Source organism: Pygocentrus nattereri, chromosome 18, assembly GCF_015220715.1.
Source record: "Pygocentrus nattereri isolate fPygNat1 chromosome 18, fPygNat1.pri, whole genome shotgun sequence".
Taxonomy (NCBI): domain Eukaryota; kingdom Metazoa; phylum Chordata; class Actinopteri; order Characiformes; family Serrasalmidae; genus Pygocentrus; species Pygocentrus nattereri.
The window spans coordinates 11,028,790-11,055,121 of record NC_051228.1 but is presented as its reverse complement, the minus strand read 5'-3'; the positions used below and the strand labels follow the sequence as shown (position 1 = coordinate 11,055,121).

Here is a 26,332-nt window from a genome sequence, read left to right as displayed (position 1 = left end):
TCAACAGCAGAATTATTTTGCCATTCTTCTTTTGCAAATCCGTAATTTTGCTTCACAACGTGGCGTATGCTTTCTTAGGAGACAGGTCTAGACTACAGGCAGGCCAGTCCAGCACCCACACTCTCTGATTTCACAGCCATGTTGTTGTACCATGTCCAGAATGGGATTTGGCATTGTTGAAATAAGCATGGACATCCCTGAAAAAGATACACATATTTTTCAGCATCAATAGTGCCTTCATCTCTTAGCATTCATTTAAAATTCTTTGTCTCTGTGGTATTTCTTTTTGACTCGACCTGTCATTATCACCCATCTGTAAAGCACTTCAAGCTGCCACTGGTATTGAAAGCGCTCTATAAATAAAGATATTATTATTACTATTATTATTATTGTCAGATAAAAATATATGTTTCCAGTGTGCATCATTCCATTTTAGATAAGCTTAAGCCCAGAGAAGTTGGCAGTGTTTCTGAATGTTGTTGACTTATGGCTTCTGCTGTGCCTAGTACAGTCTTAACTTGCATTATGTATTGACTATGAGGTATTCCTGAGCCTATGTGATGATTTTCACCACAGAACCATGTTGCTTTTTATTGGTTGTGCCATCTGAGGGATTGAAGGTCACAGGCATTCCGTTATGTTTTTTTGGCTTTGCCCTTTACATGCAGAGATTTCTCTGGATTCCCTGAGTCTTGTGAGGATGTGCACCACAGTAGGTGAAATATCTAAAATCCTTGCAATTGCTTGTTGAGAAATGTTATTCTTAAACTGTGAGACTGTTCGCTGACATGTTTTGGGACGAGCCTCAACTCATCATCGCTTATAATGGAGAAGGCCTTTCCTTGGTGTTCCTTTTATACCCAGGCATGATTGTATTGCATGTTTAAGAGTTTCTTTACATTTCACAATGTTTCTAGTCTAAAATTGCCCCATATCAACTTTTTTGGAGCGTGCTACAGTCAGAATGAGTGCGTATTTACGAAAAACAGTGAAGTCTTTGTATTGTTTTTGTTCAAATCTGCTGAAGAGTAGAACTAGGCTAAGGCTGGGGAGGAGAACCTGACTCATCCAAGGAAGGACAAGTATACTCACTCAAGGAAGGAGAAATAGACCAATGGAAGAAAAGTCAGCTGAGACCAGGGAAGAGGAGAGGGCTAAGGAGAAGAGCTGAGCCTGGACTTAGAAGAACCTGGCTCAACCCAGGAAACCTGGCCCAAACCAAACAAAGAGGAAAAGAGGAGAACTGAGCCAACAAAGGGAAGAGAAGTGGACAGATGCTTAGCGAGAAGAACTGGGCTCAGGCTGAAGACTAGAACTGGGCTCAGTTAGAGAAGGAGAACTCGGCTCAGATTGCACTGGGTCAACAAAATACATGCTGAGACATCCAATATATTTTAAATTCTGTAATGTTCAACACATGCTGTTATTAGTTACTACCTATCCCTTGAACACCAGAATCTAAATGATGGCTTTCTGCATTGAAATTCTGTTCAGAAAGGCATCTCCAAAAACTAATGTTAGGAAGCTACCAGTTAATAAAAGTACCGTTCTCCTGGCAACCGCCAAACCCAGACTCGTCCACTGGATTGCCAGATGAAGAAGTGTGATTCGTCACTCTACTGCTCTTGAGTCCAGTGGCGGCGTTTTACGCTGCATTCAATGCTTTGCATTCCGCTTGGTGATGTAAGGCTTGGGTGCAGTTGCTCAGCCATGGAAACCCATTCCATGAAGCCATCTGCGTACTGTTCTTGAGCTAATCTGAAGGCCACATGAAGTTTGGAGGTCTGTAGCAATTGACTCAGCAATTGGTGACCTCTGAGCACTATGCACCTCAGCATCTGCTGACCCTGCTCTGTCATTTTACGTGGCCTACCACTTTGTGGCTGAGTTGCTGTCGTTTCCAATTGCTTCCACTTTGTTATAATACCACTGATAGTTGACTGGAATATTTAGTAGCGAGGAAATTTCACGACTGGATTTGTTGCATAGGTGGAATCCTATCACGGTACCACACTGAGCTCCTGAGAGCAACCCATTTTATCACATATTTTGAATTTAGAACCATTTGTCACTGTGTTTGCACACTGTGGAATTAGACCTCCGCATTAAACCCATCCATGCAGTGAAACACCCACATGCATGCACACTAGTGAACACACACACTAGGGGGCAGTGAGCACACTTGCCTGGAGCAGTGGGCAGCCCTATCCATGGCGCCTGGGGAGCAATTGGGGGTTAGGTGCCTTGCTCAGTCATGGACTGTCAGCCAAGGGGATCGAACCAGCAACCTTCCGGTCATAGTTTTAAACTTAAAACTTTTTTATCAGGCTGTAATAATAACAACGTTATGTGCTGAGTTTCAAATACTGCAGACATCTAGTTCCTATCACTGCTGTAGTGAACCATTTTGGCTTGGTACTTTTTTTTTTTAAATTGTGGTAATTCATGTACTCAATATAGTAATTTGAGGCCTCAATTTATTAATTTGTGGTCACACCTTATTAAAAAATAATCACCATGTCACCCTAAGTGCAGAATAATAAAGAGAAAATAATAATATTATATGACTGACTGAATAAAAAACCGTCAAAGAAGAGAAATAGTCCATTTCAGAAGTTTGCTCTGCTCTTTTGGACTCACTTTCCTGAATCTCTGTAGTTTTAGAAACACTGAAATATCAACACATTATCATTTCTGAAGTAAGAAATGCCGTAAATGGGTTTTACCACACCACGGTAGTCTAAATGTGAGATTTATAGTGACTAAACCTCTAAAAGAAACACAGTTATAGAGGAGAGAAAAGTTAGCCAGAGCTTCTAGCCACTCACTTCTTCGGTCCGCTGCGTTCCTGAGTCCAGGCTTCTGGCCAATCAGCGTCAAGCACGAGAATACTCTCATCCTATTGGTCCATCGCGTCAATCCGGGTTCCAGCGTAAAGCCCGTTTAGTATCGGAAAGGTACCAATATGGCGGAGGTAAGATTGGAAAAAGACGGACTAGGCGCCGCAGCTTTAACGTTAATTTCTCGTTTCTTCGGGCACCAAGTCGAACTATTTCGGCTCGATTGACGTCATGAACGTCTTATGTTCGATAAATGCGCGTTAAGTTCGGGAAATTAGGGGATTTGACGCCCAAAAGGGACGGTTAGAAGCAGGTCGGGTTTCGTATCGTCGGCGTTTAGGCCGGGCGGCAGTTCGATAGCTAACCAGCTAAACGCAGCCGTTTAGCAGCGGCTGCTAGCCGAGCTCATATTTACTGAAATTTCGTGTACGGGAAGGTTTAACATTAGCTGTTTCTGGCTGAAATAGTTCTGTTTTATCCTACATATTTAAGTCTTGTGCTGCCAAGCAATGTTACGAGCCAAACCCGATTATTTTCATCTGTTTTTGCTTTTACAGTTTTATTTGAGCGCAGTTTAGCCAGAAATAATATTTTTTTTCTTTTCCTGCATTCATTGGAGGAAGGTCGTGAAATATCCCGCTAAATAAATTTTCCTCAGGACAAGTGAGAGAGGTTTCTCTGAACCGCATAGTAGTGATGTCGAGCCGTTTTTAGCTATGAGAGACAGTTCCAGACCTCGAGATTCAGTTTTGTAGCGGTGTGAAAATCGTTGTCTAGTATAGCGGTAGTGGCGAACTTGGACGCTGTCTTTTAACGCAAACTCGTGTGTAACTTGCGTTAAATGTCTCCCCTGAACTTCTTTATAGAGAGCACTAATGCCTCCCTCGGTTGTGTTTTACTGAATGTTTTGTTTGTGCTTGAACTTGCGTTCGTCCTGATAAATAGCCTATAATGGCTACTTTAAGTGTGTTTTGAAGCTTGGCTGTCAAGTTCATTTAAAGTCCAGCTAGACCGATTTTACCAAAATTTGACATAATTAAATGGTTAAGATGTCAACAGTCGTGCCGAGTGGTTTGTTATGAAATGTTTCATTCTAGAGAAACTTGCCGAGTCAAAATTGTTCACAGCGGTGGTGAAAGGAACCAGACATCTGAAGAGTTTAATGTCTCTGAAGTCTCCCACACAGAAAGTTATTACATCAAATTGTTAGATATATGCTGCCTGATGTCTGATACTTTGCTTTATGATAAAGTTTTGACTTAAAATGTATTTTATTCATGGTAGTGAGCTTTATGCAGGGTGTTGTTAGACAGAATAGTCCCCTAAGAAATCTATATTTTTTTCAGGTGTGTTTTGCCATCATCAATATTACATATAAAACTCAGAAGGCACATGTAGGTTCAGTGGTAGTTTAGAATAGTTAATAAAATAGCTATATTTCTCTTGCAAACATTGTGACCCCCTGGTTCCTATCATCACCACTGTAAAGAAATCAGAGTTTACAAGTTTCTCTGTAATGAACCGTTTTACATCAAACCATCTCAAGGGCTGAATTATTCAGAAATTGGTGGATTTTCCCTTTGTTTCTTGTAATCTAACTGATTTACTTTTTTTTTTTTTTTTTAAATATTTTTAGGCTTCCTTGGGAAGTACAAGTCCAGGTAAATGAGTTTTGCCCCAAATTATTTATGCATTAGTTTGTGTTCAGAAGTACATACACATTCTTTGTGTTTATCTCAAGCTGTCTGCTAATGTAACTTTATACTAGTCCTGTAGTTACAGTATATTGAGATGTGTGACTAATTTCCAAAGTTTATTAGTTGGATTATCTGCTCACTGAAGTTACCAGTTACCTGGTATTTGACTGAATTTCACTGTCAGGAAGATTGGTTTGGGATTAGGCTGTGTTTGACAATATATTCTCCCTAACAAATTGTGCTTAATGTTTATTTTTATTATCTTAATATATTTTGCTGAATATTAAACCTTTTTTCCGCTCTCATTTGCAGTTGGCTCTTTGTCATCAGAGGATCACGACTTTGACCCAACAGCAGACATGTTGGTCCATGATTATGATGATGAGCATACTTTAGAGGAGGAAGAGATGCGGGAAGGAGAGTCAAATGTGAGTTCGGAGATAGCAGATCTGGAGAAGGTAATGCTTATTTGTTTGGATTTTCATCTCTATAGTCTTGGAGGCCAGTTAACTAGGGAAGTATAAGGGAATCGTTGGCTGATATTTTTCATATGCCAAAACATTCAAATTTAGAAACTGTCAACATCAGCCTGGAATAGCATTATGGAGCAATATAATATTTGCAGTAAAATTAATAAAATGCAGACAGTTTAGTGCAGTTTTTCAGTGTTATCTAAACATTCTGTGCTTTGGGAGTACAATAAATACGACAAAGTATTGGTTAGTAACATCGGTCAAATCTTAACATTTGTCTTATGCTGAATTTTGAATTTTTTTTTGGTGTTATTTCAGCAAAGCTCTGCTAATGATGATCTGTATAAAGTCATATGTTCCTGTAATTAACCAAAACTTTGTTAAACAGGAGGGGAACATGCCACTGGAGGAGCTTTTGGCCTTGTATAGGTATGAACCATCAGTCAGCACTGTTGGTGGTTCGAGTGCGGACAGCTCCTCTGTGGAACTAACAGATGAGTTACCTGACATGACGTTAGACAAAGTAAGTTGTGACCGCATCATTACGGCCTTTTGGAATGTTTAAATGTGCTAACTTCACTTTCTGACTTAGTTTTGACCACTTGCATGTCTGATTAATGCTTGGTGGTTGTCTCAGGTCTACATTTTGTAGTATAGCATTAAAGAAGGAGAAAATGTTTGTTAAAGTATTTTTCTTTTTGTATGTTATAATGGCAAAGAAAAGATTGTCGTTTTCTTTGAACAGGAGGAGATTGCTAAAGATCTGCTGTCTGGAGATGATGAAGAAACCCAGTCTTCTGCTGATGATCTCACACCATCAGTGACCTCGCATGAAACCTCTGATTTCTTCCCCAGAACTCTTCGCTGTAAGTCCTGTTGTTGCTAATAGGCCTGAATAGACTTTCGTTTTATCACTTTTAGTTAAGGAAAAAAAAAAGTGAAACCACATGTCTGTTGAGAAATATAAGTGGAACTGTGCCACTTGCGTAATATACAATCCTACAGTTACACAGGGTTAGAATTTATTTTTACAGAATACAAGAGATATATTTTGTTTAAGGGTCTATTCACTGTATGGCATGTAGTGTGGAATTCTCTATTCCTTGGTATGTAATGCATTGTTCCTGCTAGAGATTGCACGTTTTTCTTTTCACATATCAATATTGAAATTTTAAATACCAATACCGCTACTTTTTTTCTTCTTTAAAAACTACTTGGCTTTAAAGTGAGTTATTTTTAATTGAAGCACTTCATTTAAGATCAGCTGTTAAAAGTAGGCTATCATGCTCTGACCACTCAAACTACCTCACAGGAAGAAATACACAGCCAACAACATGATATATAGAGTCTCAGTTGGGCATGAAATTTGTTGCTTGAATAGTCTGTCCAAATCCAACCCAGCACACAGCTTTGTGTTTTAAGTTCATACCTTACCAGAGCCCAGCAAAATTCTGTCCATAACTCACTTAACCTGAACCATATTATGTTTGGAGTCAGAAATCGACCTGAACAGGCCCATCCATCACGCAAACTGCTAAAATACAAGCACCGCTTGAAATAATCTGTTGTCCAAAATTCTGTACATTTAAATGCACTGTTCTCACACTGAGTGGTGCTGATGGAGTGAGATGTTAACCTTGGACTCTTTTAAAATTAAAACTTTATTTCTAAACATAGAACATGGTCTATTGAACATGTTAAACATAATATTTCAAGTTCTACTGATCTCACACAATGTGACCATACTAGTAAGTAGGTTAGAGCAGATGACTTATTGAGCATGTTTATTATATTGGTATGCTTAGGCAATGAAATGTGAAAAAGCTTTTAAAATGTGCTTGTTAATTAGAACAAATTTTGATAGATGAAGTTAAGCATTTAGAGAAGAAGAAATTACTCCTTTGCTATCTTTATGATGTTGATTGCATTCTTAGCTGAAAGAGCTGGATAACATTTTCACAGGTATCACTACTGAGGTCAGCATTCCACTTTGTTGAACATGTGCAAGACATTTTGCCTCCTTTTCTTACTTTACCTTGTAAAAGATATCTACAGTTAAATCTACATAAATGTCTTTTTTTATTTTATTTGATTTTTTATTATTAACTGATTTTAAGGTCTATGGGGAATAGAACATGGGAGAGGGCACATGTTGAGACAGTGAGAGATGTAGCAACCTGCTGTAGATCACGTTTCCTGTTTTTCACTAAATTGATTTCTCTACTACTCGGGAGCCTGTCAACAACAGTTTAACTGTCGTCACACGACTTAAAAACAATAGTGTAATGTCTAATTTTGATAACTGCTGTCTTAAAAACAGCAGCAGCTGAATTAACACATTGACAGCAAATTACTTGGTCTGTAGTTCAGTCAACAGAATTTTAGAGTATTCTGGAGCCTGTGTTTTAGATCTGCTGAAACTCTCCTGATAAGGAAAATGATATTCCTCCTTATGAATATTGTTGGCAGTTAAGGTGCAATGGTTTGCCATGAAATTGTTTGGATGAAATTAATGGTGGTGTTCTGTGAAATGCATTACAAATATAATCTAATGTCCCACCTAATTTCTTTTTATCTAGCAAACACTGTTTATGATGGTGACAAAGAGTCTGAAGGTGAGGAGGATGGCCTGAACACTGAGGACTCTCGAAAGGTGAGGCTTAGTATTATCATGAAAGTATTTCTTTTAAAATTACCTTTGAGTTTGTTGCAAGCAGCAGGAAGAAACAGTACGCTGGTTGATACTTAGTTGGTAGTTTGCAATAAACATTACTGATATTTTCAGCTTTTACCTAAGAGTATTTTAAGTATTTGACTTACTTTGACAGGAAATCATGGTTGGATCTCAGTACCAAGCTGAAATTCCCTCCCTTACCTGCTATGATGAGCTTGAGAAGGGTAAGTTACTAGCTTAACCCAATAGCTGTAGTTTCGCAATTTACGTCACCTTGCAAAATAGTCATGGTTAAGACTTGTCTGGAGGATTGCCTGTAAAAATGGCAGTGTAGTTAGCAAATTTGCAATTACTAACAGTCACGACACAAAAGTGAAGAAAATCATATCTGGTAGTCATATAGTTGTAGGAGTATAATGCCACACACCAAGTCTATCTAACAGAAGAACTCATGTGTTGGTGAATGTAATTATATCACATAACTGTACTTGCATAATACTGTTCACTGATGTGTAGCAAAACGTATGTGTAACGGCAGTGGAATATATTGTTACCAGCAGTAGAGTGATTGGTATGTTCTGCTGTAGAAATTAAAATGGAAATTAAAAATGAATGGAATTTCACTTGTGAAAATTTGCTTACGAATTTAAGTGACTGGACCTTAAACAGTTGATCGGACAGTTTTAATTATCGTCACCATCAGAAAGCTGCAGTATTTTGAAATCCAGTATTGTGTATATAACAGAACACTATAGACATTTATGGTAAAGATGAGTAAGCCCTGTAGTCATACTTTCTGTGAAAGTGTCATGTTTACACTGAAATGTGAATGAGGCTGTTTGAATATTGTTTATCTTCTAACATTATTTCATTCAATCTGCAGTATATGAGGACGAAGATCAATTACTGTGGAAACCAAATGTATTACCGGAGTCAAAAGTGAAAGATTTCTTGCAAGAGGCATCCCTGTCAAGTACTGATGGAGAGTGTCTGGTTAGAGACAACGAACAGGTGAGATTGTAACCTGTTTGTAATTGTAACCATTTTTTAGAAAGATCCAGTGAATTGATATATACATCATTGATATATGCATGAGCAAGTAATGTTTCATTGAAGTGCTGTAAAATAGTTAATGTTTCTAATTAAAGTCTTTTTCTCTGCAGGCCCTGTACGAGCTGGTTAAGTGCAACTACAATGTCCATGAAGCTCTCGAACGGTATCGCAGCAGTGAAAAATCTTCAAAGGGTATGTTAGCTTGTGTATTATGGCACTGTTTGACATGTTCAGTACAGTTGCAAGATGAAACTGACTGAAGTTTTTCTTTTAGACGAAATGCATCCCTGGTCTGAAGAAGAATGCCGAAACTTTGAACATGCTCTTCTTTTATATGAGAAGAACTTCCACCTCATTCAGAAGCACAAAGTAAGAGCAAATTTTATTCAAAGCCGTTACTGAATTTTTGGACAACATCTTGCTTTATAGGTACAAACTGTTTTTGCAGGAAAATGCTTACATTTCATTTTTCCCCCACCTCAAGGTTAATACAAGGACTGTGGCAGAATGTGTTGCGTTTTACTACATGTGGAAAAAGTCAGAACGGTTTGACTTCTTTGTCCAGCAAAATCGATTTGGGAAAAAGAAGTACAGCAGCTACCCTGGCGTAACGTGAGTGCTATAAAATGTAAACATTGCCAGTTTTATTGACAAATCAAGGAAGGAAAAGGGTAAAACCCCAGTGTTTGTGGCTCTTCTTACTCCACAAACAAGTTGGATATAGTGAGCTCTGTGTGAGAAGTTTCAGGGGTGATACATTTTCATTTCAGAAATATGAAAGCTGATGCTGATTTATCTGTGTGTCTTGTATTCTGGCCCTCTAGGGACCTGATGGATCGACTGGTGGATGAAGCAGAGGGTCTGGTAGATGGCTCGGGCTCCATCTGCTCCAGCAGCAGTGGCAGGATAGAGCCCTCAGCTGACCAGCAGCTCAACATCTTGAACTCAATCACTGCCAGCGACCTCTCCGGTGAGTCCAGACTATCGTTAAAGGAATGGTTTGGTGAAAAATCTTATTCACGTATTTTCAACTTGCCCAGAAAGTATGTTTGGTGTCCAAAATTGGTGCTAGCATGCTAAGAAACACTTGACATCAATAGTCACCCAAATCTTTTTCCATAAATACATGCCTAAAAGTTCTGTCAACCTGCTCAAATCACATTCTGGTCATCATTAATTGCTCCTGCAGTGCTGCTGGTGAAGTTGCACGTATTTATTTTTTTTATAGTTTGCAGTAAGCCATACTGTGACCTAAACCACATTAAGAAGTCTGCACAACTTTAATGAGGACCTGGATGTGGTTTGAGTGGGTTGAGAGTGGTTTTTTTATCGAACAGTTTCTTTAAGGGCAAATACTGTTTCAGTTTAGATTAATTTCACCACAAAAATACAATAGTTTGATCAGTTGGTTGATTGGATAGTCAGTAGACTAATCAGTTATTGAAATAAGAGTTTGTAGCCCAACTGTGTATACACTTGTAACACCTTGATGAAGCTGGGGGCATAAAAAAACAGTAAATTGACAGATCATCCTATTCCCTTTCTTAGCACTAACCAGCAGCGTGGCATCAGTGTGCAACCCTGGCGATGTGAGCTGCCTGGACTCCTACAACTTCTCACCTCTGGATGGCCTCCACCGTGGACCCTTGGTCCACGATGAGCCCCTCAGTTTCTCCAGCAACGGAGATAGCGACTGCCTCAATCTATTAGACTCCGGTTTCTACCATTCTGACCTCGGGCAGCTCAACGTGTGCAGTGACGACTGCGAGAGGCCACCAGCCAAGAGACTGAAGATGGGCCTGTCCGAGCCCTTCCTGAACGAGGTGGCCATGGGCAGCCGCAGCATGGGCGTGGACTTCGAGGGCCGCACACACCACATCACCAGTGCCAAAATGGCCGTTTCCGTCACTGACTTCGGCAGCCTTTCAGCCAGCGAGGCTGGTAGCTACATGGGAAGCCACACACTACATCAGCACACGGCACTGCAGTCTGAGTAACTGTTCACAAAACAAAAATGCCTCCCTCCGGTTCGATGGGACCACTTGCGGTCGAACCATGTACATAGCCGCTCACTGGAAATTCTATTTCTTTTTGTTGTTGTTTTTGTTAATTAATTATGTATATTTGCGTGTATATATGTACAGATTCCTTTTTTTACTCTGACATCAGTGATGTCTTATTGTACAGACCTTAATCTTGAGTTCTCAAGAGTTAATACAGCCATTTATTTTCAGTCCGGAATATTTTGGAAAGTGTCATATGTATCCTGTCCGAATACTGTGGAAGCTGAACTTGTGGTATGGAGTGAAGGGTCTGGACTTTCACTTCACGTCAGTAGTTTCCCACAAGAGTCGCAGAACTTTCAGTATCATACATAGCCTCCCCCATTTTTATCAGTGATGGGGTGTCTCTGCCACAACAGTCTGTTGGTACTCAGCGTTGTTGACCGGTACCTACACCTCTACTTACATAGCTTTCATGCGATGACTCCAAATGTTTGGAAATTCTTTTAAGATCAGAAGACTTTTTGTATATGGAGCCATTGTGCATCCTAAAGGAGACTCGCAGGCACCAGGGCATGTTCATCATAATCAATACATTTAAGCGGCTGTGCAATTAAGGCTTTAGTCACTCTGATTTGACAAGGGAAAATACTACAGTTCATAAGAAATGCCTCCTTTTTATATATGGTCAGTTGAGCTTTACTGTAGCTGCAACAAAGATTTGTAGATTTCTATAAATGAACAGTAATTATGATCACCAACCCCCAAATCCCTTAAAAGAAAGGAAGACACTGCGAAAAAGAGTGTAATACATGTTTTTGTAACTTTTTATTTATTTGTGCTCTTTATATGCTCCCTTTTTGCAATTCTGTTTGTAGGCAAATGGTTGTTGATTTTTGGGGGGTATTTATTGCTATAAAGACCATTGGACTGCACTTTGGTCACTACAGAGCAAATATTAGCTGTACTCTAAGATCCTCTTTTTGAAAACGAGGAGAATTTTGACGTTTTACTGGCACATTTCTGTGTTTCGATGTGTTATGAGACCAGTTGTTCTGTCCTTCGTTTCGTTCCCTAGAGTGAATCTTTATTTGAAGTATAATTGTTTGCATGGGTATCTTTTTGGCAAGCTTACGATAAGTAGTTGCAGGCATTAATTGGGACGTTTGTAGTCAATTAGCACACCCATGTTTGATAAACGATTATGTGTATATATATCCATATTGACTGCATCATGTGGCCCCCCAGACCCTTGTTCTCACTGCCAGGTTTTGTTTCGAGAAGTGGTAGGGAGGGTCGGACCGCTCAAGACAGAAAAATCAGCTCTGTATCTAAATGATCCACAAAGGGAAGCGGCTGTCGACCTAAATTTATCTATGCATTTATTATAGTAATTTCAGCCCGTGGTTATTATTGACCTTATTCGAACCCACGAGACTGACCAATTCAAGTAATGTAAATCTTGGAGTGACTTGTTTTAATTGGTCGGGTTTACACTAAGAACAGACGGGTTTCCAGATAAAACACCCTGTTTAGCCCTCATTTGGTGAGCTCTGTTCTTAATTTCCCTTACTGACATGATCCAAGTATATTTACCTCAATATGGCTTTTCTTTGTGAACTCTTATGTACTCTCATATGGCAATAATTTGTAAATATGTACAGACACCAACATAACCTTCCCACTTTCTCTTCCTTGGCAAACAGACTTGAACTTGAAAACTTTGAAATCTGTGCTTTTGAGTCTGTAACTTAAGTATTCCACAGAAATGCCTTGCTTTACAGTTTAGCTGATTTTATATATATATATGTATATATATGTATATATATATATATGTGTGTGTGTATATATATGTATATATATATATATGTGTGTATATGTGTGTATATATATATATATATATATATATATATATATATATATATATATATATATATATATATATATATATATATATATAAAATTTGTTTTGTTTTTTGTTTTTGCTTTACGAGAGATTCGCTTAAGAAGAGAGTTATTTATTTATTTATTCACTTAAAACTGCAAGTTGGGTGTAGTGTGTTTGACGTTCAGTACATGGCGTGTGCAGCTAAGCTGTCCACCACTGCCAGCCCAGCGCTTTTGGGGTCTCACGGGGGGTCCGTGCTGACGCAAACCCAGTAGAGCGTACCTGAGCTCCGTCTTCACAGAGTAACTAGTGAAGTAGTTGAATGTACAGTATTATTACGTCTTGGGGGGTTTACTGAACTTGTCTGAGAAAGAATGTTTGCTGGTTAAGGCCCTATTTGCAGTGTTGCCTTAACACTTGTTGCTTATTAAGAAAAAAACTTGCATGTTTAAATCTACCTGAAAAAAATACACAAAGACAATGGCCTCTTTGGGAGAGAACGGAAGCTTTTTAAAGCCTGGGAAAGGTCTTTTTCTGAGGATTTTAAGGCTTGGTGAGAGATGCGGGAGAGTGAGGACGGCTCACACTATGTAAAATCGTTTCCTGTACCTGAGGCCAGAATTCTCCATTCTGTTTTTTGTTTTTCATTACATACTTGAAGGATGTGCATTGATGCATTTATTTAATACACTTAAACAATATTCTCAAATTTGAGTCCTGTAGGTTGTGCAATTCATTTCTCCTGTCCCTCCAAGGATTGAACAGAGCTTTAGGAAATTGTGTTGGTGAAGTAACTTATTCATGTCCAAAGTTTGTATGAAAAGTACTAGCTTAAAATTGTTGTAAATGTAGTGATGGTCCTTTGCTTCCAGGGGCAAGAAGTTAAATGTAAAAATTTAAAAAACCCTCCTTATCAGAATAACGTTTTGTTTAGTAAACTGTCTTTTTTTTTTTTTTTTTTTCTTCATTCGTTCACTTTGTGCTGGGAGAAAAAAAAACAATAAGCATTACAGTAAAAGTTCATTTTCTTTAACACATTTTGGTGTAAAGAAATTCTAGTGTTAAATAGACAATCAAACAGCAATTACTATTGAAAAGGAAATTTTATCATTCATAATGTTTGTACATAGACACTTTGTTTTGTTGGTTTTTATTTTGTATTTTATGTTATACTTAAATAACTGGCAAACAGATCCAGGAATAAAGTTCTGGAAATATTATGAGTTGCTCAGATATTATTTTTTACGATGTTATCGTCCCATTTGCCCTCTTTACTTTTGTATTTGTATTAGTTGTTTACCTGACATACTGCAGAGATATGTTTTTAAAGTCAACTGGAAATCAAAATGGACCTATTTTACTGTTCATTATAAGCACAATTCATTATTCCATTTAAAAGACAAAATTCTTGTTTTCTTGTAGTCTTTTTGATTGTCACTGCACACCAGCAGGTGGGGAAAATATTAACCAATATCAACCCTTATATTCACAATCATTAGCAACCTAATCTTTACTCTTTACTGTCAGGCATTCCTGAGGTAACATACTAATTCGACTGTACTAGAAATTTGCTTTTACTTTGATGGTTAAACAGCAGTTACAAAGCATGCAGAGTCAAACTGTCTTGCAATGAGCTGATAAACCAAAAAGTCTTTGATGATGTATCATCTGCAAGATGATCTTGAGGAGCAAATATATCTTTGCCAATGCATGTCTAAGCAAAATTACACTCCAGATGTTGCAGCTTTATTTATTTTTTTTACAATCACTATCTGATTATTATGCAACACTTTTCTGGCAGGTGATGTTCTGATGTGTTGGCACGTGAGTCTACTTGTCTGTGTACAGCAACAAAAGAATTTCACATCAGTATGTATATCCACCAATTACTTTTTAGCCTTGCAAATCTAAGAAAGCACAGAAAAGTGAAAAATCGAAGAGTAACAATAATTGGCCAGTTTATGGGGAACATGTGTTAGAGTAGATTTCGCATATTCCAACTTTATTTGGCTGTATAACTTTAAAACTGAAAAAAACATGTTCTATGAGTAAATGGGTTGCCCCTATGAACACCATTAATTTTCATAATTTTCTACATAATACAATGGTTAATCAATACCAAGCTCGCTCTCAAAACCATCATAACGCATGGTCACTCAAAAAGATTCATCCGATATCAAAGCGGAATATTTTTCCAACCATGAGATGCTTAGGTACCAGTCACCTATCAATTGAAAAAAGGGGGGTCATAGAGTCTATGACTGTCACTGGAAGATGGCTCCCTTCAGTCTGCGAGGAGATGGTGACCCCTGAGCAGAAAGCGTTTTGCATTCTCCACTTCAGTAAGAGTGAATCCGTCATAACTGCGCAACATGATTTTCGTTGGCAGTGAACCTCCAACAGCTCAGAGCATTCACTGTTGGTTCCACAACACAGCATGATCTCCGATTTCGCATTGAGAGAGCGGAGTACAGGAACACACGACATGCTCAATCGAGTTGGGATGAATTTGACTATACCGTTGATGTCCATACAGCTGAAGGAGGTTCATATGGAGCACTTGTAATATTACATAAACCATTTACAATTTACTGCATTGTTCTGTAATGATTTACAAGGGAAATGAATCATTCTGAAATCGGATGAATCTTTTTGAATCACCCTGTACAATGTCTTGGGCATCAGGCAATATATTCGTAACCACTTCATGTAATAGCATCCTGCGAGGGAGCTTTTAGAGACACCTCTAAAGCGTCTCGTTCCCATCACCATTACAGTGAACAATTCTCTATAAGTTGGTTAGTTTCTCTAGAACAGAATATTTCACATCAAACCATTCCAAATGACTGTTGAAATTAAAATTTGCAGAAATATGTGAAAATCAGTGAAGTCCTTATAGGGCGGCACGGTGGGTAGCGCTGTCACCTCACAGCGAGGAGGGCCTGGGTTCGATTCCCCGGCCGGGCGACCAGGGTCCTCTGTGTGGAGTTGTTGCATGTTCTCCCCGTGTCTGCGTGGATTTCCTCCGGTTTCTCCGGTTTCCCCCCACAGTCCAAAGACATGCAGTCAGGCCAATTGGACATGTTACATTGCCCTTAGGTGTGAGTGTGTGAGTGACTGTGTGTCTGTCTGTCTGCCCTGCGACCTGTGCAGGGTGTATCCTGCCTTCCGCCTGATGACTGCTGGGATAGGCTCCAGCACCCCCCCGCGACACTGAGGGAGAAGCGGCCTAGAAAATGTATGTGTGTATGTGTGTGTGTGTGTGTGTGTGTGTGTGTGTGGTGGCCTTATTTGATCACAACCCTACTCAAACCAGCTGAGCACAGTCCACTGAAAAGCACCATAAATACAATGAAAAGTGAAAAATTAGAGTCGTATCCGACCCCAAATGTCCTCGCCAATCGACTGTGAAAGTTCTCAGAAATGACTGATGTTTGGATAAAGAAGAACTTCTATTAGTTTCAAACTCTCACTTACTTTTAATGGGTTTTTAAAAGTCCATTCCAACAGAAATTGATTTCCAATGGCCCATAGAAAAAAAAATGTTTTATAAACTGTATTTATGTACCATGATCAGTCTAGTGCACAATTGTATAATAGTTAGAGAACAGCTCTTCGCCCTTATTAATGTCTCTTAGTGACACAAGGACAACACAACGCAATGGTCTGGAAAAGACAAAAAGCAGAAGAAAAATGAATAGTGGCAAACAATGTGGATGTGCTTCAGCAGTGCCGGGTACAAAATGACAAGCAGATCAATTAAGAACTAAAACAAAATGATTTCAAATGAATCTGAACGTCTGGTTGTCTTGCCTTTGTATGTCTGTCCTGTAATTAACATTGGGAAGATACTGACGAAGCTCCAGAGGAAATACGTCAGGGACATCAAATTCCTGATAGCAGACATTGGCAGCCTTTTCTAGGGATAAACAAGAAAACACGTTACCATTAAAAACTGTCCTTGAAGTGAACTCACACATTAAGAGTTTTGTAGTCATCCTTTCTAAGGTTAATTTGTTTATCCAACTTAGATTTCTTTGTTCTGCCAATACAATATAGCATTTTGTAAAGGATAAACTACAGTCATAGAGGAATTGTAGGGCAACAGTGTTACCTACTACACCAGTGGTCTCTAACCCTAACATCTGATCCAGCCAATCAGAGACTATAGAAAAGAGGCAAACTGGCTGGAACTAGGCTGTGCAGGAAGGTAGCTCTCTAGGACCAGGGTTGGAGACCACTGCACCACACTATACCAACCGTAATCTGAAGACATGAAGGGTGATGTTTGCACTGAACATGCACCATGTCTCAGGTATTAAATGGTTTTATAACTAGAAAATTTAAGCACCTCGCCCTCTACCCACCACAACCAGGCAAGCTCATCATACTGTACCAATGAGCATCCCTGGGCAAAACTCCTCTGTAACATGATTAGACTAGAAGCCATTCTGAAAAAGAGTGATGAGCATTTTCCCTCTTCTAATGCTCTGATGTCAACTCATGAAGGTCTTGCTAATTAGCTGATGGGCTGACTTGGGTGTGTTTAATGAGGAAGAACACTAAACTCTAAAAATATCTTTTTAAAAATTAATGGTTTGTCAAAAAGAAATGAACAAAATAAGAGCAACACTGAAGACATTTTCTGTAAAGAATAAAACGATCTCTAACATGGATTCTAGTTTTAAGTTAAGTGATACTTTTTTAATCCCACAAACGGGGAAATTCCACCTCCACATTTAACCCATCCGTGAAGTGAAACACCACATACACACTAGTGAACACACACACTAGGGGCAGTGAGCACACTTGCCCGGCGCGGTGGGCAGCCCTATCCACGGCGCCCAGGGAGCAATTGGGGGTTAGGTGTCTTGCTGAAGGACACCACAGTCATGGACTGTCGGCACTGGGGATCGAACCGGCAACCTTCCGGTCACAGGGCCAGTTCCCTAACCTCCAGCCCACAACTTTTATAGGTTTTGTAAGTGGTGAGATGATTTGAAATGGAAAAAACACCAAAATTTTTTCAATCATAGTGTACGGTGAATTAACAGACAATTTCAAGAGATAACAGAAAACACACTTAAAATAAATACCAAAGAGCAGTTGCTTCAGTACCATATGCTACTGATTGAGTAATATTGAGGTTAGACTAAAAACATTGAGCATTCTTTGACTCTGTATACAACTGTTTTACCATAGAAACTGTGGCTGCAGCCAAAATAACATACTACACTAATGAATGCATAACTAATGATGGTGCAATGTTTTGATATACTGTAAGGCAGATTATCTATATTACCTTTAAATTTACTTCCCTTTTAGTGAGCATTCATTAAGTCACTTGCCATTGGAGCAGTTGTTCACATACTGTCCCACTGCTAGAGGGTTCTCTGGGTAAGGTGTTAGCCATGAGTTGTCACTCAAACAGAACGGACCAAATCTGTCCCGTCCACTGCATGACCTATAAGACAGAATGGAAAACAGTTGTGTTTTCTGAACTTCAACAATCTGCAGATTACTTACAAAGGCACTAATTTAAATGTAGGGTGGTAGGAGAAGTTGTTGAGGCTTCTGTGTAATTTTAAAACAAACAGAGTGGCTATACTCACCGAAATACCAATTTAGAGAGTCCTTTATCATTGCCATCTATCAAAATACCATCAATGCATCTAAATACAAAGGGGTTTCCAATAGACTGGAAGAGAATCGGCTCATCTGCCTGATAGACCGTGCCTGTGAAAACAAAATAACCAGGTTATCCTTAAAGCTGAACAGCAAAACTAACCTGTGTATCAGCAAAACTCGAACCAGCAAAATAGAACAGTTACATCACATTCTAAGGAACCAGAAGAATCATCATGGGGTATCACTTAAGATAGATAAAGAGGCAGAGACTTTTTTTTAGTTTCACATTTCATGTGAGAAAAGTTCATTTATGATCTGTCTCAGTGGCTTAAACTGAAGAACAGTAGGCGAAACTGTCATAAATTAAGGTTGAGAGTATGACTAAAGACTTAAAGACTTTCTGTCCCTGTTGACTTGAACACTGAGCTAAAACACTGGTCAGTCACATTTGAGACTTTATGATTATGGCCTGTTTGTGAAGGTGAATTTATCTATATAACGGTTTTAACAATGGGCGTTGTCTCAAAGTAGCTTTGCAGAAATCCTTAGATCCCTAAGAGCAAGAGGAAGAAACCCTGAGAGGAACCAAGACTCAAAAGAGGAACCCATTCTTCTCTGGTTAACACCAGACAGTGAAACAATTATATAACAAGAGCAACATGAATAAAGAACGAGTTAAACATGGATATAGAACAGTGAATATCAAATAAAGAAATGAGCCAGTCAACTGACAATTGTATTCAGGATAATCAAGGATAATCAATGACAGAAGTAATTAAATTAACCAGTGATAATCACAGAAGTATTTAGATCATTAGTAATATACTACATGGACAGTAATTATTGAGTTCAGGTGTTTCAGCCACACTCATTGCTAACAGGTGTATAAAACCAAGCACATAGCCATGCAGTCTCAATAGACAAAACACTGGCAGTCGAATGGGTCGTACTGATGAGGTCATTAACTTTAAGCATGGTTATAGGATTGAACCTCGGCCACAAGTCAGTTTGTGAAATTTCTGTCATGCTAGATCTACTCCAGTCAACTGTAAGTACTATTACTGTGAAATAGAAGCACTTAGGGTCAACAATAGCTTAACCTTGAAACGGTAGACCACACAAACTCACAGATTGGGGCCGGCCAGTGCTGAAGCACACAGTGCCCGTCCTCTGTTGAATCACTAAAGAGTTCCAAATTGCCTCTAAAAGCAACATCGGCAAAATAACCCCGTGGAGCTTCACAAAATAGGTTTCAGCTTCACACAAGCCTAAGATCAAAATGTACTATGCCAAATGGCGGAGTGCTGTAAAGCAAGTCCCCACTGGACTCTGGAGCAGTGGAAACATATTCTGTGGAATGATTATTTCTCTATCTGGCCATCTGATGGATGAGTCTGGGGTTTTCACTACATACCTGACTGCATTGTGCCAACTGTAAAGTTTGGTGGAGGAGGGATAATGCTGTGGGGTTGTTTTTCAGGGGTTGGCCTAGATCTCTTAGTTCCAGTTAAGTCTTAATTCTTCAGCATTCTGTCGGGATCCAAAGCAGTCCAGCCTCCACCCTGGGTCTCAGAAAAGTTAATATTAATTAACTTTTTAATTAATATTCTAATTTTAATTTGATCTATTTTCTAATTATAAAAAGGTTATTAAATCAAAAGATTTAAAACATTCTTGCAAAGTATAAAAAGCAATACCGCCAAAAAAGTTTCAAAGATTTTCTTGCAAGAATGAAGAAGATGAAAAACCAAATTTAAGCCATTGGTTCTTTTGAAGAAAAAGGCTTTTATTAAGTTTCGGCTTCCGGATAGCCAAAAATGCAAAGATTAAACACATTACATCCGTTTTTATAATGTTTTTCGAATATGCTCAATGCCCCTCCCTGGGGTAATTTCTTCACTCATCCTCTCTGACCATCCTAGGGTTCCCATTGGCTATCATTATATTCACTATGTTAAATTTACTTTTGGGCACCTCTGTACTTTGTCTGACAAGGACCATTTTTACGACTCTCCATATTGGGCCTTTTAAATTATTTAATAGTTACGACCCATTCCTGCTCGCTGCTTATCTATCTCCTCACTAAAAGCTAGCTTGTTTTTTTTGATAAAAAAAGGCCATATATCTTACAGCTCATATCTGCTCATCTCTCAAGGCTGTCTAGCGCTGTAAGAATGCCTGGTACAGACCCACTGTCTAAAAGCTTGAGGCCTGTTTTCCTACCTAACACAGCCTGGGCCTTAGTTATAATGACTCTATACTCTATTTTAATAGTTTCTAAAGTAATAATTGCTGCAAACCTTTCATTAATGATAACTCAAGGATATATTTTATCAATAATTTTCCACAATTCAAAGACATTTTGGATAATTCTATGCTTTCAACTTTGTAGGAACAGTTTGGGGAAGAACCTTTTCTGTTCCAGCATGACTGTGTCCCAGTGCACAAAGCAAGGTCCATAATGGTTGGGTGAGTTTGGTGTGGAAGAACTTGACTGACCCACACAAAGCCCTGACCTCAACCCCATCAAACAACTTTGGGAAGAACTAGAACGGAGCTAGGGGCTCTGATTCAACATCACTGTCTGACCTCACAAATGCTCTTGGATAAATGGACAGAATTTCCCACAGACACGCTCCAAAATCTTGTAGAAAGCTTCCCAGAAGAGTGGAAGCTGTTATAGCTGCAAAGGGGAGACCAAATCCATATTAATGCCTATGGATTTCAAATGGGATGTCATCAAAGCTCCTGTGGGTGTAATGTGTAGTTGTCCCAATACTTCTGTCCTTATAGTGTATTAACCAATGATAACCAACAACAGAAATATTTAAATTAACCAGAGATAACCAATGCCAGAAGTATTTAGATTAACCACCGTTAATTTAATATGTTAAAATCAGTGTCAATGACAAATAGATTTATGAACCTCAATAACTACTGCTAGAAACCCTTCACAGAGACACCTTGGTATGAAAATGTAAAGACCTCAGTACAGTGTGCAGCAGGTGAACAATGTCTCAGATCAAGTAGTTCAAGTCAGAGTCTGTGCAGGGACCCATCTCATCATGGGGGTCAGTACAATGTGTAGGTGAGGATATGAATGGGACACACAGGAATCTCCATGATGGTCAAATTGGTGTGAAGGTTAGCTGAGCACGGATGCCTGAGCAAGGCATTTCAAGGTATGAGGTTTTCATAAGGTTTGAATCACTGAACTGTAGTGGCAAATCAAGACAGCTGGACTTGATTATAGATTACACAAGATTATACACTAAATCCAGTTTTGTGGATTTACTACTACTAGACAACTACACTAACAGTCAAAAACAATTGCTCACATGTCATACACTGAACTCTTTTTGATGCATTTATCCTGTCTGTTCACTTAAAAGAGTAAACCACGACAAGTGATGGATATTACAAGATAATGAACTGTCTGGCATCTTGAATTAAGTGAAACTCAGATATAATTTAAACCCATTTAGAGATATTGGGGGGCTATGTTAAGAAATTTGCTGCGAAGAGAAATCCAACCATTGTGGACAGCAGTGAACACCCTCAGAAAAAAGGTACAACACTGTCACTGGGGCAGTACCCTGCTTGTCACTGTGGTGGTACCCTCAGGGGTACATCTCATTACCTTTAGTCAGGGAACATTGTACCTTAATCCACTGAAATGATATTTTCTAAGCTGTATTGACTCCATACCCCATCTCATCTCCAGGCTCCAAATTAATTTTATTATTCTGTTTTAAAATATTTGTTTATAAAAACATACAAATATCTTCTTTTCCACTAGGAAAAACTTATTTAAGGTACACAACTGGGCCTTAAAACCACAGTTGTACCTTTGAGGGAACATTTACATTGTTTGTAGCTTGAAAAATGAATCATGTACCTGTGAAGTGAAGAATAAGTACGAAATAATTCTTTTAAATCATGTAAAAACTGTAGTATAGTATGAAAAGCACTGTGACTGTCTTTAAGATTAGAGGAGCTACACAATGTTGAAAAGCACTGTAATCTGTTAGTGTGCATTTCAGTTAAATTTAATATATAGGATTATATAGCACTTTTTACAGCAGCCATTGTCAGAAACCATTTAGGCTGAGCAAGTCAACAGCGACAGTGCATGAAAAACTCCCTTGAGAGGAAGCAAGACACAAAATGGCATTGACACTGCTTTTAAGAGAAGTCATTCTATGAGAAACAGATCTATGAAAACCTGTCACTGTTAAAAACGAGTAAAACAGTGTTACTGTCACAAACAGTCACTCTCACCGACTACTGTTAGAGGTCTATCAAAGTGACAAATGAAAAACAGAGCTATGAAAACTGTTTACCACTGTTACAGTAACAAATCTATGAAAACCAGTCATTGCTACTGATTAGTAAGTGTTGCAGTGTTAGTCACTGTTACTGTCAGTGACTACTGTTATAGTTCAACCACAGTAACAAACGAGAAATAAATCTATGAAAAACATTTTGTTGTGTTAATACTTGCAGTTCTGCTATCCATATACCAAATACACAGACATTCCCCACACCATCAGCCTACTCAACATCAGGTCATGCACAAAACTAGAATATGAGACCAGAGATTCATTTTGCTCAGAATGAGCATCGCTAGCTCAATCTATGCACACTCAACAGAGGCCTCTAAACGCAAATCAGAGAGGGTGCTATTCAGAAGTGAGGAAAAATGCATTGATTTATTGATTTAAACTTGTCATTCAGCTGCATTATGCTTGTAATCTATAGCAAATCTGAAGCAAACTAGCACATTTAAAAGAATGAGAATTTTAAACCAAGCACCCCTGATGTCTCTTGCCCTTTAGGGCTGCACTTTGTAGACATCACCAAAGTGTGGACACTGTGGGAACAATTTGGGATTGGCGTCATGATGATTATAAAAAGCAGACATCGAGCCGTCCTTTTTTTACAGCATAGCATTTATCAGCTTTTTGCAGACCATTTGGTTTCAAATTTTGGTTTCAAACTTTCCTTAAGTTTGGATGGTTGGATTTTTGTTTTCCACACACATTTCCTAATGTAGCCCCTCAAGATCTCAATGGATTTTACATTGTACCTGAAGTTTACATAATATTACTTAACAGTGTGGCATCTTGCATTGTCTTGTTGGAATATCCACCGTTTGCTGTAGTTTTCTTCCTTTAAGTGAACAGACAGGATAAACACATCAAAAGCTGAGCATAGCATACATGCTCAGAGCAAATCCCTTTGACTGCCAACAGTTAGCAATTTGTCTGTCACCACAAACCACAAGAACTACCTCTAATAATAACGTGAGGTCTTCAGGTCTTCATTTCAATGGTTCCTCTGGGTTGCAGAGCTCTTTATTTGTGTTTAACAATGTAAGCATGTATGGTGGGTGAAGCAAATATATCAGCCCAATGTAAATATTTAGCCACATTAAAATGAAGGAAAAAAAAAAAAACATACAAAAGATTTACAGATAAACTGTAAATACATGATGAGCCCACAGACCAGTAGTTTGACACCCCTGATCAACAAGTACGATTAGACTGTGTGGCCCAAACTCTCATAAACCTTCATAAACCTGGTGAGGTGTGAGGTACCTGGATACATTGCCACAGTTACACCTTTTGGGACCTGTCCTTCTGTAACAAAGACTCCTATCCCTGCTGACGGGAGCGAGCTGGCCTTTCTCTCAATACAGAAGCCCAGTGTGTGCAGCATTGTGGCACAGGGAGCCACTTTTGGCATCCCTATCAAGTCATTTTGTTTCCCCAGGTACTTCTTCTGGGATACGGCTGGGAGCAGGCCAAGCTGCTCCGTCTGCTTTCTCCAGTCATTCCTCAACAGGGCGGTGAAAAAGCTTGTGAGGGTCCCGAGCACCTCTCCATCTCCTATGGGTTTGTCTTTGGCACGATCATTCACACGGCGAAGAGTTCTAAAAGGGGATGAATAAACACCATGAGGGAACTACAGCAGGAGGATGGCAATAGTGCTGCAGTACCGCAAGGGTAAAATTCTATATCTTAATATTTTCCAAGTATATCACAATATCACTACCACTATTAGGTAATATCTAACTTTGTATTAATGAAGTTAATGAACCCATGCTTCCTGAGTACTGCTATTCTATTCTTAAGGAATGTCTTGCATACCCGACATAGCTTAGCTCATTTATTTCGACCTGTTTTATTTTCTTGAAATTACCCCAAAGGGAGTTTTATACTGTACAGTAAACATGAACCAGATAGAAAGGAAATGTGTTTTTTTTTGTGTCAGGTTTGGGACACCATGTGTAACAGAATTTTCAAATGCAACAGGTACTTCACTACTTTATGGAATAAAATGTTATTATGGTAATAATGCATATCATCTATTGATACTTTTAAAACTGTATGGCATCTGGCCATACCCCAGGCCCTGATGACAGCCTCTAGAGCTGGTAGGGATGTGGGGCCCGAACTTCAAGCGACGACGAGGATCACAGGGAGAGAACCGTGAGTGAGTGGGGGGGGGACAGTGCGCATGCCACGGAAAATCAAGCTATGTCAGTATCATAGTATACCAATAGTGCACCTTCCAGTTATATTTATTCAGTCCCACATACTCAAATACAGTTTTGATGGATTTGTGCTTTTCCTACAAACAATAATACTTTTATACAGAAGTGTAGAAGACAGCACTACTTTTTTTATTCTTAAATATTTATGAGCATATTACTGAACTACTATGCTGAGTATGCAATGAGTGAACACTTTATGAGGGATACTTTACTGCACAACAGAACGTTACATAACATGACAAGTAACATTTTATTTACTAGATTTAGGCCTGAACGCTACTTTAAATAGTTACATTCATTCAGTTACATGTATCAAGTAAATTTTTTCATAGATTTGCAGTTTTCAAATGGTAATATTTCTTATCAGGTATAGCTCATTTGGAAAAGACTCTTAAAATGTGTCGTTGGTAAAGACCATGAGTCTATATAGAATTTGCATGGTGAAGTGGTTTTTGAGATCAATGGAAAATATGTTGCATGTGGTGTTATGTAGAACCTTTTTGATTCTATATAGAACCTAATACAACACATTCTCCAACAATCTGAAGAACTATTTCACCATACTAAGGGTTCTTTGAATGTTCGTGGTTGTGTATAGAACCACGGTCTTTACTAAAGAACTCTTGAAAACCATCTGTTTTAAGAGTGGAGAGTTTCAGCTGCTGAGCTGGACGAGGCTCCACAGCAGTTTTACAGTTTTATTGGGAACTCGGCTAGCTGAATAGAATTTTCACCTAATACTTTATTTAAGTCATTTCGGTCGTTGTTTCTTTATGGCTTGCCTGTTTATTTCACTGAAGTAGCGGTAATTTTAGCGCTGTGTGGTTTTACTCCACTCTGTTTCTCTCTACACAGCAAACTGTTCATCAGAACACTCAGTCCAAAGCAGCACTGCTGAAAAGGGAGAAGTCAATAATACCTTTCATTTCTACGAAGATTTAAAACCATCCAGGGGACGAATCTGTGTCTGTATGACTTCCACCTCTCCTCAAAGAGTTTTAGAAGATTTTTTCTCATAATATGCCATAAAATGAAATAAAAACAGGTTAACTTAGCACAAACTCTCCTATAAGGGTGACATGATTTTAATCTATGCTGTACACAGATGTGCTCCGATCCCAAGCGTATCCGCCATCGCCACCTACTGGCTAGGAGAGCTAAGAGGACTTTTATTTTTTATTTTTTTAATATTTTAAAATGTTTTTGCATTATTATTTTTTTAATTTATGTTAAATTGTTGCTGTTGTTGTAGCGTTGTGTTTTAATCTGTTTAATTTTATTTTTGCATTTAAAAAATACATTGAGAAAATCCAAACTTACGGGCGATGGTCTACAAGGCTACATTTTATATTACATATTTTTATAACATAAGTACATATCCACTATCTATCGTATTAATTTATTTAATTCTGAATGTATCAATGTTTAAAAAATAATTTTAATAAAATTATAAAATAATAATTTTAATTAGTGAAACTGACCATGCTAATGCCTTTTTACCCGATGCTGAGAATGAG

At 38.6% G+C, this 26,332-nt stretch overlaps 2 protein-coding genes across 2 annotated transcripts; one reads left to right on the top strand and one right to left on the bottom strand.

Moving 5' to 3' along the window:
- The first annotated feature begins 2,881 nt into the window (after positions 1 to 2,881).
- mier3a (mesoderm induction early response 1, family member 3 a) lies at positions 2,882 to 12,544 on the top strand. Its single transcript, XM_017720362.2, has 13 exons — positions 2,882 to 2,974; positions 4,477 to 4,501; positions 4,850 to 4,995; positions 5,399 to 5,533; positions 5,756 to 5,876; positions 7,590 to 7,663; positions 7,839 to 7,908; positions 8,568 to 8,695; positions 8,848 to 8,929; positions 9,012 to 9,106; positions 9,222 to 9,349; positions 9,562 to 9,707; positions 10,286 to 12,544. Exons 1-13 carry the CDS (start codon positions 2,966 to 2,968, stop codon positions 10,732 to 10,734), a joined length of 1,608 nt encoding a protein of 535 aa, XP_017575851.1. The 5' UTR covers positions 2,882 to 2,965; the 3' UTR covers positions 10,735 to 12,544.
- A 3,543-nt stretch (positions 12,545 to 16,087) lies between these two features.
- On the bottom strand, positions 16,088 to 25,923 carry setd9 (SET domain containing 9). Its single transcript, XM_017720361.1, has 6 exons — positions 25,735 to 25,923; positions 23,857 to 24,191; positions 18,241 to 18,364; positions 17,977 to 18,092; positions 16,442 to 16,547; positions 16,088 to 16,294 (listed from the first exon to the last, which is right to left on the bottom strand). Exons 1-6 carry the CDS (start codon positions 25,830 to 25,832, stop codon positions 16,207 to 16,209), a joined length of 867 nt encoding a protein of 288 aa, XP_017575850.1. The 5' UTR covers positions 25,833 to 25,923; the 3' UTR covers positions 16,088 to 16,206.
- Positions 25,924 to 26,332: the final 409 nt, after the last annotated feature.